This window comes from Nycticebus coucang, chromosome 24, assembly GCF_027406575.1.
Source record: "Nycticebus coucang isolate mNycCou1 chromosome 24, mNycCou1.pri, whole genome shotgun sequence".
NCBI classification, from domain to species: domain Eukaryota; kingdom Metazoa; phylum Chordata; class Mammalia; order Primates; family Lorisidae; genus Nycticebus; species Nycticebus coucang.
Genome location: NC_069803.1, coordinates 29905514 through 29918216, shown reverse-complemented (window position 1 = coordinate 29918216; position 12703 = coordinate 29905514). Strand labels below are relative to the sequence as shown.

Genomic DNA, 12703 nt, shown 5'->3' with positions numbered 1-12703 from the left:
GGCGGGCCCGCGGGGACGGGGCCTCAGTCTCCACCTCCGCTGCGGGCAGCGGCGAGATGGCTGCCACCGAGGGGGCTGGGGAGGCTGCGCCAGGCGGCGAGCCGGGTCAGCCGGAGCAGCCGCCGCCCCAGCCGCACCCGCCGCCGCTCCAGCAGCAGCAGGAAGAGGCGATGGCGGCCGAGGCCGGAGAAGCGGTAGCGTCCCCCATGGACGACGGGTTCCTGAGCCTGGACTCGCCCACCTATGTCCTGTACAGGTAACGGCCCCGCGGGCAGCTCTTCCCCGGGCCGGACTCCCGCGGGCCTCCGGTCTGTGGTGGCCGCCGAGGTCGGGCCGGCCGGGAGGGGGCGCGCCCCGCCGGGGACTGCGGGCCCCGGGCAGCCAGCCGGGCCTCTGCGGCTTCCCGCCGGGTGTGACACGCTGGACAGACCCCTCAGGCTGTGTAGGAGTCGTGGTTTTCGTAAATGTAAGGACTTTCCTTCTTTTCCGTGGTCCCACAACGCTATCCTGGTAGTAATCAGGCCGGACACTGATTACACATGGGGCAGAGTGCCGTTTGGAGTGGTTGGCAAGAAATGATTCGAAGAAGGACCAGATTTGCTCACTGTAAAAACGAGGGGTAGGGGTTTCCCGTGGGCCGTTCTTCTGAAATGGAGAGAGCTACTTTAAGATCTTTAAGGACTGAAACACTTCCATTCAGTCAGTATTTTAGCTCCTATTAAAAGAGTGAAAGAAGATTGGTTACTCAAAAGCTCTCAGGCGTCCCTACCTCGCCTCCTACGTAACAAACGCTGTGTAGTAGGCACTGCTGTGACTTGTCTGATCGTCTTCCTTGTTTGCTAACACCCAGTTCCACTCTCAGTTCTTTGCCGATTCCCTGGTTTCCCTTAACTTTCCTTCTGTCCTTCTGAGCAAAGCCATTAGACGGGTTATTTGCCTTGATTTTATGAATGGACGTCCCTACCTAGATTTTTTTTTTTTTTCATTGGAGCAAATGTTTTATTGATTCGGTTGTGGTGGCCCCATAACCCCAAACCTCTTCTCTGGATTGTGACATATTCGGTCTCTGCACAGGACTGCCTGATTTCCCGTTGACGAACTGCCACCTTTACCTTGCCCAAGCAGTGCCCCAAGCTTTCTTGTATTTCTTAGTGTGTAAAAGGACACAGTTTCAGGATTGTCTGGCTGCCACTGCATCTCTGTAAATAGCTGATCAGGATAGAGAAGTAAAGAGTGGGCGAAAGGAAAAGAATATAAGTGGTTAAAATGAATTTGGTTGCACTGATCATTGTGGCTACTCTACGGTTATTTTTAGCACTTAGTATGAGAAATATTCACTGATGCTGAGTGCTATGGGTGTTTTAAGTGCTTAACATGTTATTTCATTTAATTCTCAAAACAGCCTTCTAAGACTGCTGGGTAGTATTATCATCATTTTATAAATGAAGAAAGTAAGGCACACAGAGTTTAAGTAACTTTCTCAAGGTCGCACAGCTAGCAGTGATAGAAGCCAGTATTTCACCTTAGGCAGTTGTCCAATGCCAGAGCGTGCTTTCTCATTAATGACTACTTGGGCCACCTCTCTAGTACAGAGTAAAGTAATAATGCTTAACTTTATTTAAAAATGTCAGTTCCTAGTATATTTTTATTCAGATTTTTTTTTTACACAGAACTTACGTTTATTGCAAGCAGACAAAAAGGGGGGAAGCATGAAAATGGTAAGAATTTAAAAGCAAAAAAAAAAAAAAAATTAAAAGCATCTTACATTCTTTCCTAATGGCAGAATAATTAATAACAACAAACAGCCATCTTGCTGTCTGCTGCAGCCAGAGGGTATTTTTGCAGACCTAAGGAGCAAAGTATTATGAAGGAGGCAAAGTTGGGAGGTCTCCACTGTAGACTTTGGACTCCCAGTTTTTTGGTCTGGGGTACAGTGTTGACTAGACTCCAGAGTCTTACTAGTCCAGTGAGTTAGATTGATTTCTAAGTTAAGACTGTTGTGTGTTTGTTGTAAAAACATGTTTTCCACTTACTAAACATCAAATTTGAAAACTGTAGTTTTATTCCATTTTAATCTATAAATTATTTGACTTATTTTAATTTTATTTTAAATGTTTAATGTGAATACTTTATTGTAAAGCAAAGTGACAGGACTTGGTCATGAAAAAAATCCGACTGTGATTACATTAAGATCCCTATGTTACTACCCTGTTTTCCCGAAAATAAGACATCCTCCGAAAATAAGACCTACTTACAGGAAAGATAAGATGTCCCCTGAAAATAAGACCTAGCGCATCTTTGGGAGCACACCTTAAAATAAGACACTGTCTTATTTTCGGGGAAACAGGGTAGTATTAACGTAAGTATAATTGTTGCAGAAAAACACCAGTTATTTTTCTTATGTGTTTGAATGTAACCACTGGGGGGAAATATGTATTTTCAGAGACAGAGCAGAATGGGCTGATATCGATCCTGTGCCACAGAATGATGGTCCCAATCCCGTGGTCCAGATCATCTATAGTGAAAAATGTAAGTTTGGGGGTTTTTTAGGTAAAGTCCCGTAAGTCAAACTTACAAAGTTCACGAGATAGATGACAAATTTTTGTTTCATAAAAGTCTGAATGACTGGAGTTACTTCTCTGTTAAGTTTTATTTTGTCCCCCAAATGGACATATTCTAAGTAATAAATGGTACATTATAATATGCAATAGCTACATGATTGTGCTTTTCATTTGCTGCTTAATCTGCATTCATGGTGCAACATAAATGAATTACTGTTTTATTTAGAAAAGCTTTGGTTGCTGAAACATCAGCATTTTAAACTATATTTTGGCAATGAAATAGTAGGCTCAGTTGGAATATATTTACTGATATTAAAATGAGTGGATATTTTCTTTGACAAAGTATCATTCTTCTATAATGAATGTGAAAGTGCTTTGTAAGTTGAAGGTCATGCAAATGTTAATTGTTACTTGTTCTTCTAGGAAAGGATAAATGAATAAGATGGCATGATAGTTTTGTAATTTTATGTATATGTATTTTCTTTCAGTTGAGGCTTTGATCTGAGACTATTCCTATTTTACAGAAAGCATTTTATTCTTGATAATGCAATTATGGAAAGAAATGTTTGAAAGGGAAGAGTAATAGTATAAGGGTTTGCCTTATGAAATTGAAAATACACTGCTAAACTTACTAATTATGTAGAACTGGTACAGAAATTACTAAAGGCTTAAAAATGGGTCATCAGTATTTGTGAGAACCTAATGATATGTGAGTAAAGGACAATATGTGATAAAAAGGACATTTCTTACTTTTATCAAAAAGATGGATTAACAAATAATGGCTTGGAACAGTTGCCTGTGCATTTTTTTTTTAATTTTTTTTTTTAGTTACTGATGATTTTATTTTTACTTTTTTATTGTTGGGGAATCATTGAGGATACAGTAAGCCAGCTTACGCTGCTTGCTTTTTCAGTCCCACCAGCAGCGTAGAAGTGTTCCCTTTTCTCCACAACCACATCAGCATCTGCAGCTTTGAGTCTTTGTGATGTGGGCCATTCTTACTGGGGTTAGGTGATATCGCAGGGTGGTTTTGATTTACATTTCTCTGATAATTAAGGGGTGAGAGCGTTTTTTTGTTTGCTTATTAGCCATTCGTCTGTCTTCTTTTTTTTTTAATTTTTTTTATTAAATCTTTTGTACATAGATCATAAATACGTTTATGCCATTTTCAGTGTGTTGATTATTTATACAAATTGGAGTGCTTACATCATACTAATCAACATAGCTTTCATGTCATTTACCCAATTATAGCATTAGGACATTTGTGTTCTACACATGATAGATCCAACTTGTACTTGCAGTGTGCTCCATAGTTGAAGGTTCTATTCATCTCACCTGCTTATTGATATAAGGGATTGTTGGCTCTTTTTTGTTGTTGTTGCTTGAGTTCTCATTCTGATGGTTGTCTATTTGCTTTGATTGTTTCCTTAGCTGTACAGAAGCTATTCAGTTTAATCAAGTCCTGTTTATTTTTATTGTTGTTGCAATGCTGCTGAAGTGCTCTTCCTAAAGTCTTTCCCTAGGCCCATAGCTTCAAGTGTTTTCCCCACACTTTCTTAGAGGGTTTTTATTGATTTTTGCCTTAGATTTCGATCTTTTACCCATCTCGAATCAATTTTAGTAAGTGGAGAAACGTGTGGATCCAGTCTCAGTCTAGCTACTGATCATCTTGGTATAGTTAACAGCATGAAGGGGACAGTCCAAAAATTTGCAGTAATTAAAGTGCTGGATAGAGGGGTAGAAGGTGAGGTTAATCTCCAGTTTATGGCTTCATGTATGAAACACCATGCTTTGGCTTGGGGGCCATGTCTTTATTTTTTGAGACAGAGTCTCACTCTTTTGCTCAGGCTGGAGTGCTGTGGTGTCAGCCTAGCTCATAGCAACTGCAAACTCCTGGGTTCAAGCAATACTCCTGCCTCACCCTCCTGAGTAGCTGCTACTATAGGTGCCCACTACAATGACTAATTTTTTTATTTTTAGTGGAGACTGAGTCTCTCTCTTGCTTAGACTGGTCTCTGAACTCCTGAGCTCAAGGGATCCTCCTGTCTTGGCTCCCAGAGGGCTAGGATGCCACCCCAGTGCCTGTGCATTTAGATAAAATCAGAATTATATCCCTGTCTCATATCTTACATGAAAATAACTTACAGATGAATTAAAGTTCTAAGACAAAACTATATTAACGTACTACAAGTACATGTAAAAGAAGATTTCATTCTTAGGGTAGAGAAGGTATTATTAGCACATTGTAGACCTCAGAATTGATGAAGGAAAAGATCAGAACATGTAACTGCATAAAAATGCAACATGTCCATATTTTGAGAGATGATATATGTGAAGAAGCAATTGACAAGGCGAAACGGAAGTATCTATGAAGAGATTACAGTAACCTCACTAGTGGTTGGAGAAGTATAAACCACAGCTTGTCAAAGTCATCAGTATTTATAACAAGATGTTGGGGAGACTGATACAGTCATGTTTCTATTGAGAATACATTATTAACCCTTTGCAGGGTATGAAATTACATTTTAAGTTCTTACATATACCATGATGAGAAATCACAAAGTAAAAGATAAATTTATAACTGTATCAAAATTTAAAACTTATGCTACAGAAGAAACTGCGAACAAGTTAAAAAGCAAGCAACAGTATGGGAGAAGAGGTACCACATAAAACGGGATTGCTATTCGCCTGTGGCTCAGTGAGTAGGGCACCAGCCCCATATAACAAGGGTGGCAGGTTCGAACCTGGCCCCAGCTAAACTGCAACAACAACAAAAAAAATAGCCAGGCATTGTGGCGGGCGCCTGTAGTCCCAGCTACTGGGGAGGCTGAGGCAAGAGAATCGCCTAAGCCCAAGAGCTGGAGGTTGCTGTGAGCTGTGACACTACAACACTCTACCAAGGGCAATAAAGTGAGGCTCTGTCTCTTAAAAAAGAAAAAGAAATTTCTACAAAAGCTTAATCAGAAAATTGGTATGAACTGATGATTCACAGAAAAGAAAATTTCACTGGCCAATAAACAGGGAGAAAATCCTTTATCCTTAGGAATGAAACATGCACATTAAAATGAGAATGCTGCTTACCCATGATTTAAATGGCAAAAATGAAAACTATCTTATGATTTCAGGTGTTAAAACATATTAACAGAGCCATACATTTCAGGTGGTAGTTTTCATTTTGAGTCATTTGGAAAGCAGTGTCTGTTATCTGTTAAAACTGGCTCATATCTTACAACCTAGAAGTGAGGTTTCTAGTTTACTCTGGCATATGGCTTCAGGAGATAAAAGCGCAGTCTTTGGAGACAGACTACCTGAGTCAAATTCTAACTTCACTGTGTTACTGGCTGTGTAACCTTGGACAAGTTACTTAACTTCTATGTACCCCATATAAGAACATGCATAATGGTAGTAACTATTTTATAGATGGAGTGGGATTATTCATATAAAATAATAGAATAGTGTCTGGCTCCTAGTAAGCACTGCTTATGTTAGCTACTATAATGTGCAGTACTTTGAAAAAGCAAGATGCTGGAAACCACCTAGATATCTATCTTTTGGAGAAGTGGATAAAATAAAATTTATCATTGTCGTACAGTTGAATACTATATAACCATTAAGAGGATTTAGATCTGTTATAACATGGACAGATCTCAGAAACAGTGTTGAGTTAAAAATGGCAGTTGGCCTGGCATGGCGGCGGCTCAGGCCTGCAGTCCCAAGCACTTTGGGAGGCTGAATGGGAGGATCACTTGAGCTTAGGACTGTAAGACCAGCCTGGGCAACATAGTGAGACTCCATCTCTGTGAATAATTAAAAAATTAGCCAGGTGTGGTGGCACATGCCTATAGTCACAGCTGCTTAGGAAGCTGAACCAGGAGAATTACTTGAGCCCGGGAGTTCAAGGCTGCAGTGGGCTGTGGTCATGCCACTGCACTCCAGTCTGGGCAACAGAGTAAGATCTTGTCTTTTTTTTTTTTTTTTTTTTTTTGAGACAGAGCCCCAAGCTGTCACCCTGGGTAGAGTTCCATGGCATCACAGCTCACAGCAACCTCCAACTCCTAGGCTCAAGCAGTTCTCTTGCCTCCATCTCCCAAGTAGCTGGGACTCCAGGCGCCCGCCACAACGCCTGGCTATTTTTTGGTTGCAGCCGTCATTGTTGTTTGGTGGGCCCAGGCTGGATTCGAACCCGCCAGCTCAGGTATATGTGGCTGGCGCCTTAGCTGCTTGATCCACAGGCGCCGAGCCATAAGATCTTGTCTTTAAAAAAGAGAAAAAAAACAGGACTGGGCACAGTGGCTCACATTTGTAATCCTAGAATTCTGAGGCAGGTGGATTGCTTGAGCTCATGAGTTTGAGACTACTGTGAGCAAGAGTGAGACCCCATCTTTAAAAAATAGCTGAGTGTTGTGGTGAGTTCCTATAGTCCCAGCTACTCTGGAGGCTGAGGCAAGAGGATCACTTCAGCCCAAGAGTTTGAGGTTGTGGTGAGCTGACACCATGGCACTCTACCAAGCCTGAAAGTAATACTCTGTCTCAAAAATAAAAAAAAAAAGAAAAAGACAAAAGTTTTAGAAACTCAATTTACAATCTTTGAATTAAAAGACTATTTTAATAAACTTCATTTTACTCTTTTCCTGGAGTACGATTTTGGTTGCATATGTAAGAACCCCGGCCTCTGGAGCTGTCCCAGTCAATTAGTTGAAGAGTGCACGTGTGTATGTGTATGCTTTATATGGATATAGATTTATGCGTGTGTTAAGTAACATACACATACATATAGAGAGAGTTAATACGTTATATTCATTCTGTTATAAATTTAAAATTATTTGGAAGCTTGGTCTTGTTATGTGGGTCACTGTGAAGGTTTTGAGTCCGGCTGTGTTCTGGTCCGTTATTTCACCTCTGAGAAGCATAGTTGGGTGCGTTCTTTCTGATTCAGTCATGCAAGTTTCAGCTTGCTTGGCTTCTTGATGTTGCTGGGAGGGCTTCATTTGTTTTCATCCATGCAAATTTTACATTTCTTGATTTTTGTGTATCTCAAACTGTTGTAATGACCCATGAAATTGTATAATATTGCATAGTTTTATGTTTATGTTGTTTCTGAATTCTTCTCTGGAATGAATTTAAACTTTCTTTTTTTTTTTTTTTTTTGTAGAGACAGAGTCTCACTTTATCGCCCTCGGTAGGTGCTGTGGCATCACAGCTCACAGCAGCCTCTAACTCCTGGGCTTAGGCGAGTCTCTGCCTCAGCCTTCTGAGTAACTGGGACTACTGGTGCCTGCCACCACTCCCGGCTATTAAAGTTAGTGTTTAAGAGGCAGGTGACCTTGGTCTATCTCAGAATTTGTAAAGAACTATAATTTATGTTTTTGTCTGGTAGTTTTACTTTGGGGATTATAGGCTAAGAGGACTATATTTCTCTATATTGAATTACTTCTGACACCAAATGTTTGAGTTTTTTACACCAAGCAATTCTTTGTAGATACTAACTAGAGGTCCTACAGTTTCAGTCAGTTCTGACACTGACCACCTGGAGTTAGCACAGACCCTGCAGGTTAAGGGCTCAGCACACTAAGACTGCCCCCTACTTCAGATGCCAGCTGTAAGTAGTGGATCCCAGGTTGCCCACGCCTTCTGTCCTATTTGGCTGTATTGGACAGCCTCCTCAATGTCTTCTGTTTCATTTTCTTCTTTGCTTTTGAAGAGGTGTTGCTGTGTTGCCCAGGCTAACCTCAAATTCCTGAGCTCAAGGAATTCTTCTGTCTCAGCCTCCCAAGTAGCTAGGGCTACAGGTGTGTCTGTGCCACCACACCTAGCTGTCAGTTTCTTTTTTATGTAACCAAGGGCTCCAGCAAATATCCTTTAATACTTTGCACACATACAAATCTCAAGTGGAATTGTTGGGTTAGTAAGTATGTAAATTCTAATTTTTTTTAACAAAGAAAGTTTCCAGCCTGAGCAAGAGCAAGACCCCTGTCTCTAAAAATAGTGAGGCGTTGTGGCTGGCGCCTATAGTCCCAGCTACTTGGGAGGCTGAGGGAAGAGGATCACTTGAGCCCAAGAGTTTAAGGTTGTTGTGAGCTGTAACACCACGGCACTCTACCAAGGGTGACAAAGGGAGACTGTCTCAAAATAAATAAATAAATAAATAAATGAACAAAACAAAACAGAAATTTTGAGAACAAAGAGAAAACTTAGAGCACCCGCAAAGATTGTTGAAGTGTGTCCCTTCCATTAATGAGAAGTGAGAGAGACTACCTATTAAACAGTAAGGCACTGGCCCCATATGCCGGAGGTGGCAGGTTCAAACCCAGTCCCGGCCAAAAAAAAAAAAAAATTTAATTTTTAATACGTAGTACCAAATGATTCTCCACAGAGGTTTGTACTAATTTGCATTATCTTTAATAACTTACAAGCTAAAAAAGCAAAGCCCAGAACGTTGAGTGTGATGGATCTCATTTGTACAAAAAAATGAAAGATGGAAGGAGGCCATATACTTGAAATTGCATAGAATACATTTGGAAGGATATATTGGACTCAGTTAACAGTGGTTGCTTCTGGTAAGGAGAGCTAGAAATAACCACTGTTGTAATTGTTGTTGGTTGTGTTTTTTGTGTGTGTGTGTGTGTGTGACAGAGTCTCATTCTGTTGCCTGGGTTAGAGTGCCATGGCCTCAGCCTGACTCACAGCAGCTTGGGCTCAAGTGATCCTCTCGCCTCAGCCTCGGGGTAGCTAGGACAACAGCTAGCTTGGCCTGGCTAGTTTTTCTGTTTTTAGTAGAGATGGGGTCTTGGTCTTTCTCAGGCTGGTCTCAAACTCCTGAGCTGAAGGGATCCTCCTGCTTTCCCCTCCCAGAGTGCTGGGATTACAGGCGTGAGCCAGCACACCTTCCCCTTTTTGTACTGTTTGAGTTTTCTACCACTGAGCATATTTTTTAGTTAAAAATCTGATCAAAATAAAATGTGAGAGAATCAGCTGTGTGAATACATGCGCTCTTAATATTTATACATAAGGTGCTCGGGAGATTTAGAGTCTGGCATTACCCATATACATGCACATAAATGGTGAGCAAGGTTATGCATGGGCGTCTGGTGCTTCGTGGCTGTGAAATTGGAGTGTCCTCGGCACGGCAGTCGTCATTTGACTCTTCATTCGTCTTTCCACATAGATACAGCAACACGGTCCAGGGCTAGTTTTAAATGAGAAGGACAGTCCTAATGTGTCGTGTGCTCTGTCTCCAGTCAGGGATGTTTATGATTACTTCCGAGCCGTTCTGCAGCGGGATGAAAGGAGTGAACGAGCTTTTAAACTGACCCGAGATGCTATTGAGTTAAATGCAGCCAATTACACAGTGTGGTAAGTAGTGCACATTATTAATATTCCCTGCTGAGGTGTCTCCTGTGCAGGTTTGTACGGCTTTTTTTTTAACTGAACTTTTAATTTTGACCAAAATAATAAATACACATACGGGTTTCAAAGTTAGAAGCTGAATGGGAAGTAGAAATCTCTGGCCCAGTCTACTCCTCAGACGTAGTAACTTGTAGATGTTTTTCTTGAACCAACCTTGTGTATTGTAGATAATATGCTTACTTGTGATTTTCTTTTTTTCATTTTAGACAACACCTATTCCTTCTATGAAGGATCCAGAGTTCAGAGTTCACTCTCTACTACCCTTCCTCTGACACAAACGAGTACTCAGGGTTCATATTGATCTAGTCTTACGGGATCATTATCTTCCCTTTAACAGATTGCCCTTTTTGTTTTCTTTGTACTAATAAATAATTTGTCATCCAGACTCCTGATATACATACAATGTCATATTTCTATTGAACACTACACTAATTTTTTTTCTTCATTAATTTGGATTCTGCAGGACTGGTCTTCGGCTCTGACATATGTTAGATTTCCTGTTTCCTAGAGCTCTACATCTTTCTCCTTCTCAATTTACTCTCTCATTTCATAGAGTAGAAGGATGGGAAATTATTTTTGTGTGGGAAGTAATTTTTGAGATTTATACATAGTAGAACTACTCTGTGAGTTGACCACCCAAGGGACTGTAACAAACTTGTCAACATACAGAGGTGGCCAGCATCAGGAACCAGGCCTGCTGTGCCGATGCACACATGTGCTGCCTATCCTGTCTATGACAATTAGGTCAACTACAGAGGTTCTACTGTTTGTAAAATCATTACTTTTCCTTCCGCTAGATTGATTGATTGTGCCAGGTTCTTGCTCTGTCGTCTGGGCTGGAGTGCAGTGACATGATCCTAGCTTACTGCAGCCTCAAACTGCTGGGCTCGAGCAATCCTCCTACCTCAGCCTCCTAGCTGATTTTTATTTTTTTATTTTTTGGTAGCAGTGGGGTCTTATGGCAGGTCTATAATTTCTGGACTCAAGCATCCTCCTCCCTCAGCCTCCTGAATAGCTAAGACTAATGACAGGTGGTGTCATGCTCAGCTTCTTTATTTTCATTTCTTTGTCTATTTATGCACTTGTAAGATATTTCCTCAATTTTATCTTTCAGTCTTCTATTGATTTTTTTTAAATTCTGCATTCACTTTTAATTTTAATTTATTTTATTTTTTTGAGACAGAGTCTTGCTTTTGTCATCCTCCGTAGAGTGCTGTGATGTCATAGCTCACAGCAACTTCAAGCTCTTGGGCTCAAGCAATTCTCTTGTCTCAGCCTCCTGAGTAGCTGTGCCCATAGGCACTGCCACAATGCCTGGCTGTTTTAGAGACCAGGTCTCGCTCTTGCTCAGGCTGGTCTCAAACCCGTGAGCGCAGGTAATCCACCGCCTCAGCCTCCAAGAGTGTTAGGATTACAGGTGTGAGCCACTTTGCCCGCCTTCTGAGTATTCTTTTTTTTTTTCGTATAACTTTTTATTGTGGTAAAATACACATAGCATAAAATTGATCATTTTAACCATTGTTAAATATACAGTTCACAGTTCAATGGCATTAGGTACATTCACAACCCTGTAAACTCATCACCACTATCTGTTTCCAGGACTTTTTCATCTTCCCAAACTGAACCTCTGTGTGAGTATTCTTTTTTAACTGGCACCTTTTTTTCTTTAATAATGGGTGTGTTAATCTTTATTTATCTTGTTCTCTTTCATATAAATATTTTTCTGAAACGGTTGATTAATTCTTGACTTTCCTTTTTTTTTTTGTAGAGACAGAGTCTCACTTTGTCCCCCTCGGTAGAGGGCTGTGCCATCACAGCTCACAGCAACCTCCAACTCCTGGGCTTAGGAGATTATCTTGCTTCAGCCTCCGGAGTAGCTGGAACTACAGGCACCCGCCACAACGCCCCACTATTTTTTTGTTGCAATTTGGCCGGGGCTGGGTTTAAACCCGCCACTCTCAGTATATGGGACTGGCGCCCTACTCACTGAGCCACAGGCACCGCCCTCTTGACTTTCCTTTAATACTCATAACTGAGATAAGAATAAATGGAAGCCCTACTATGTGGAACACTTATCAATTGGAGGGCTTCACTGTGAAGTTAATAAGGGTGTGTGTGGCTGTTTTGTTGTGAAATCTTCTCATGTCAGTATTTTTTAATCTTTTCTCTTGGATGGTGTATTTCTCCAAAGAGGATTCATCTAATTTTTTGCCTAAGGAAGGTGTATTTGGCTGTCACGGTTCTGGAGGTCAGGGGATGATGGCAGGGGAGTCTCACTGTGGAGAATATCAACTGTTTTTGGAGGGGGGCAATCTTGTTGTGATTTGAAATAGAAACTCGTTTATTTTAATTTTTTTCAGCTTTGTATACCGACATTCTTTATCTCACCCTGCCTTCCAGTGTGTCTGGTATTCCTTTCTGCTGCAAATTTTTCCAGAGATTAAAGCCACTGTCTCCTGCCTGGGTCTGGAGGTGTTGTCACCCAGGGAGGGATTTTGGCTGGTGAGGATTCTTCTATAGACCTTACCTTGTTTTTAGGCCCACCGTGGACTCCAATTTGAAAATACCTGGTACCTCTGATTTCTAAACCTTTCTTAAGATTTCCTCTTCTGTTGACAGTTTTTCACACATTTTGTTCTTCTTAGTTACAACTATCTCCCTGCTTACTTTTGTCCCTGATTTTGTTGATCTTTCCCAGTTGCTGTGGTAGCCTCTTGTCTTTGTGTATTTAACCT

The 12703-nt window shown here is 41.1% G+C and overlaps 1 protein-coding gene across 1 annotated transcript in view; it reads left to right on the top strand.

Moving 5' to 3' along the window:
• FNTA (farnesyltransferase, CAAX box, alpha) overlaps positions 1–12703 on the top strand; it is a 32331-nt gene continuing 19628 nt past the window's right edge. The window contains exons 1-3 of the mRNA XM_053578788.1: positions 1–256; positions 2444–2529; positions 9800–9914. Of these exons, the coding sequence (XP_053434763.1) occupies positions 57–256; positions 2444–2529; positions 9800–9914 (401 nt within the window). The 5' untranslated portion in view covers positions 1–56. The remainder of the gene's footprint in view (positions 257–2443; positions 2530–9799; positions 9915–12703) is intronic.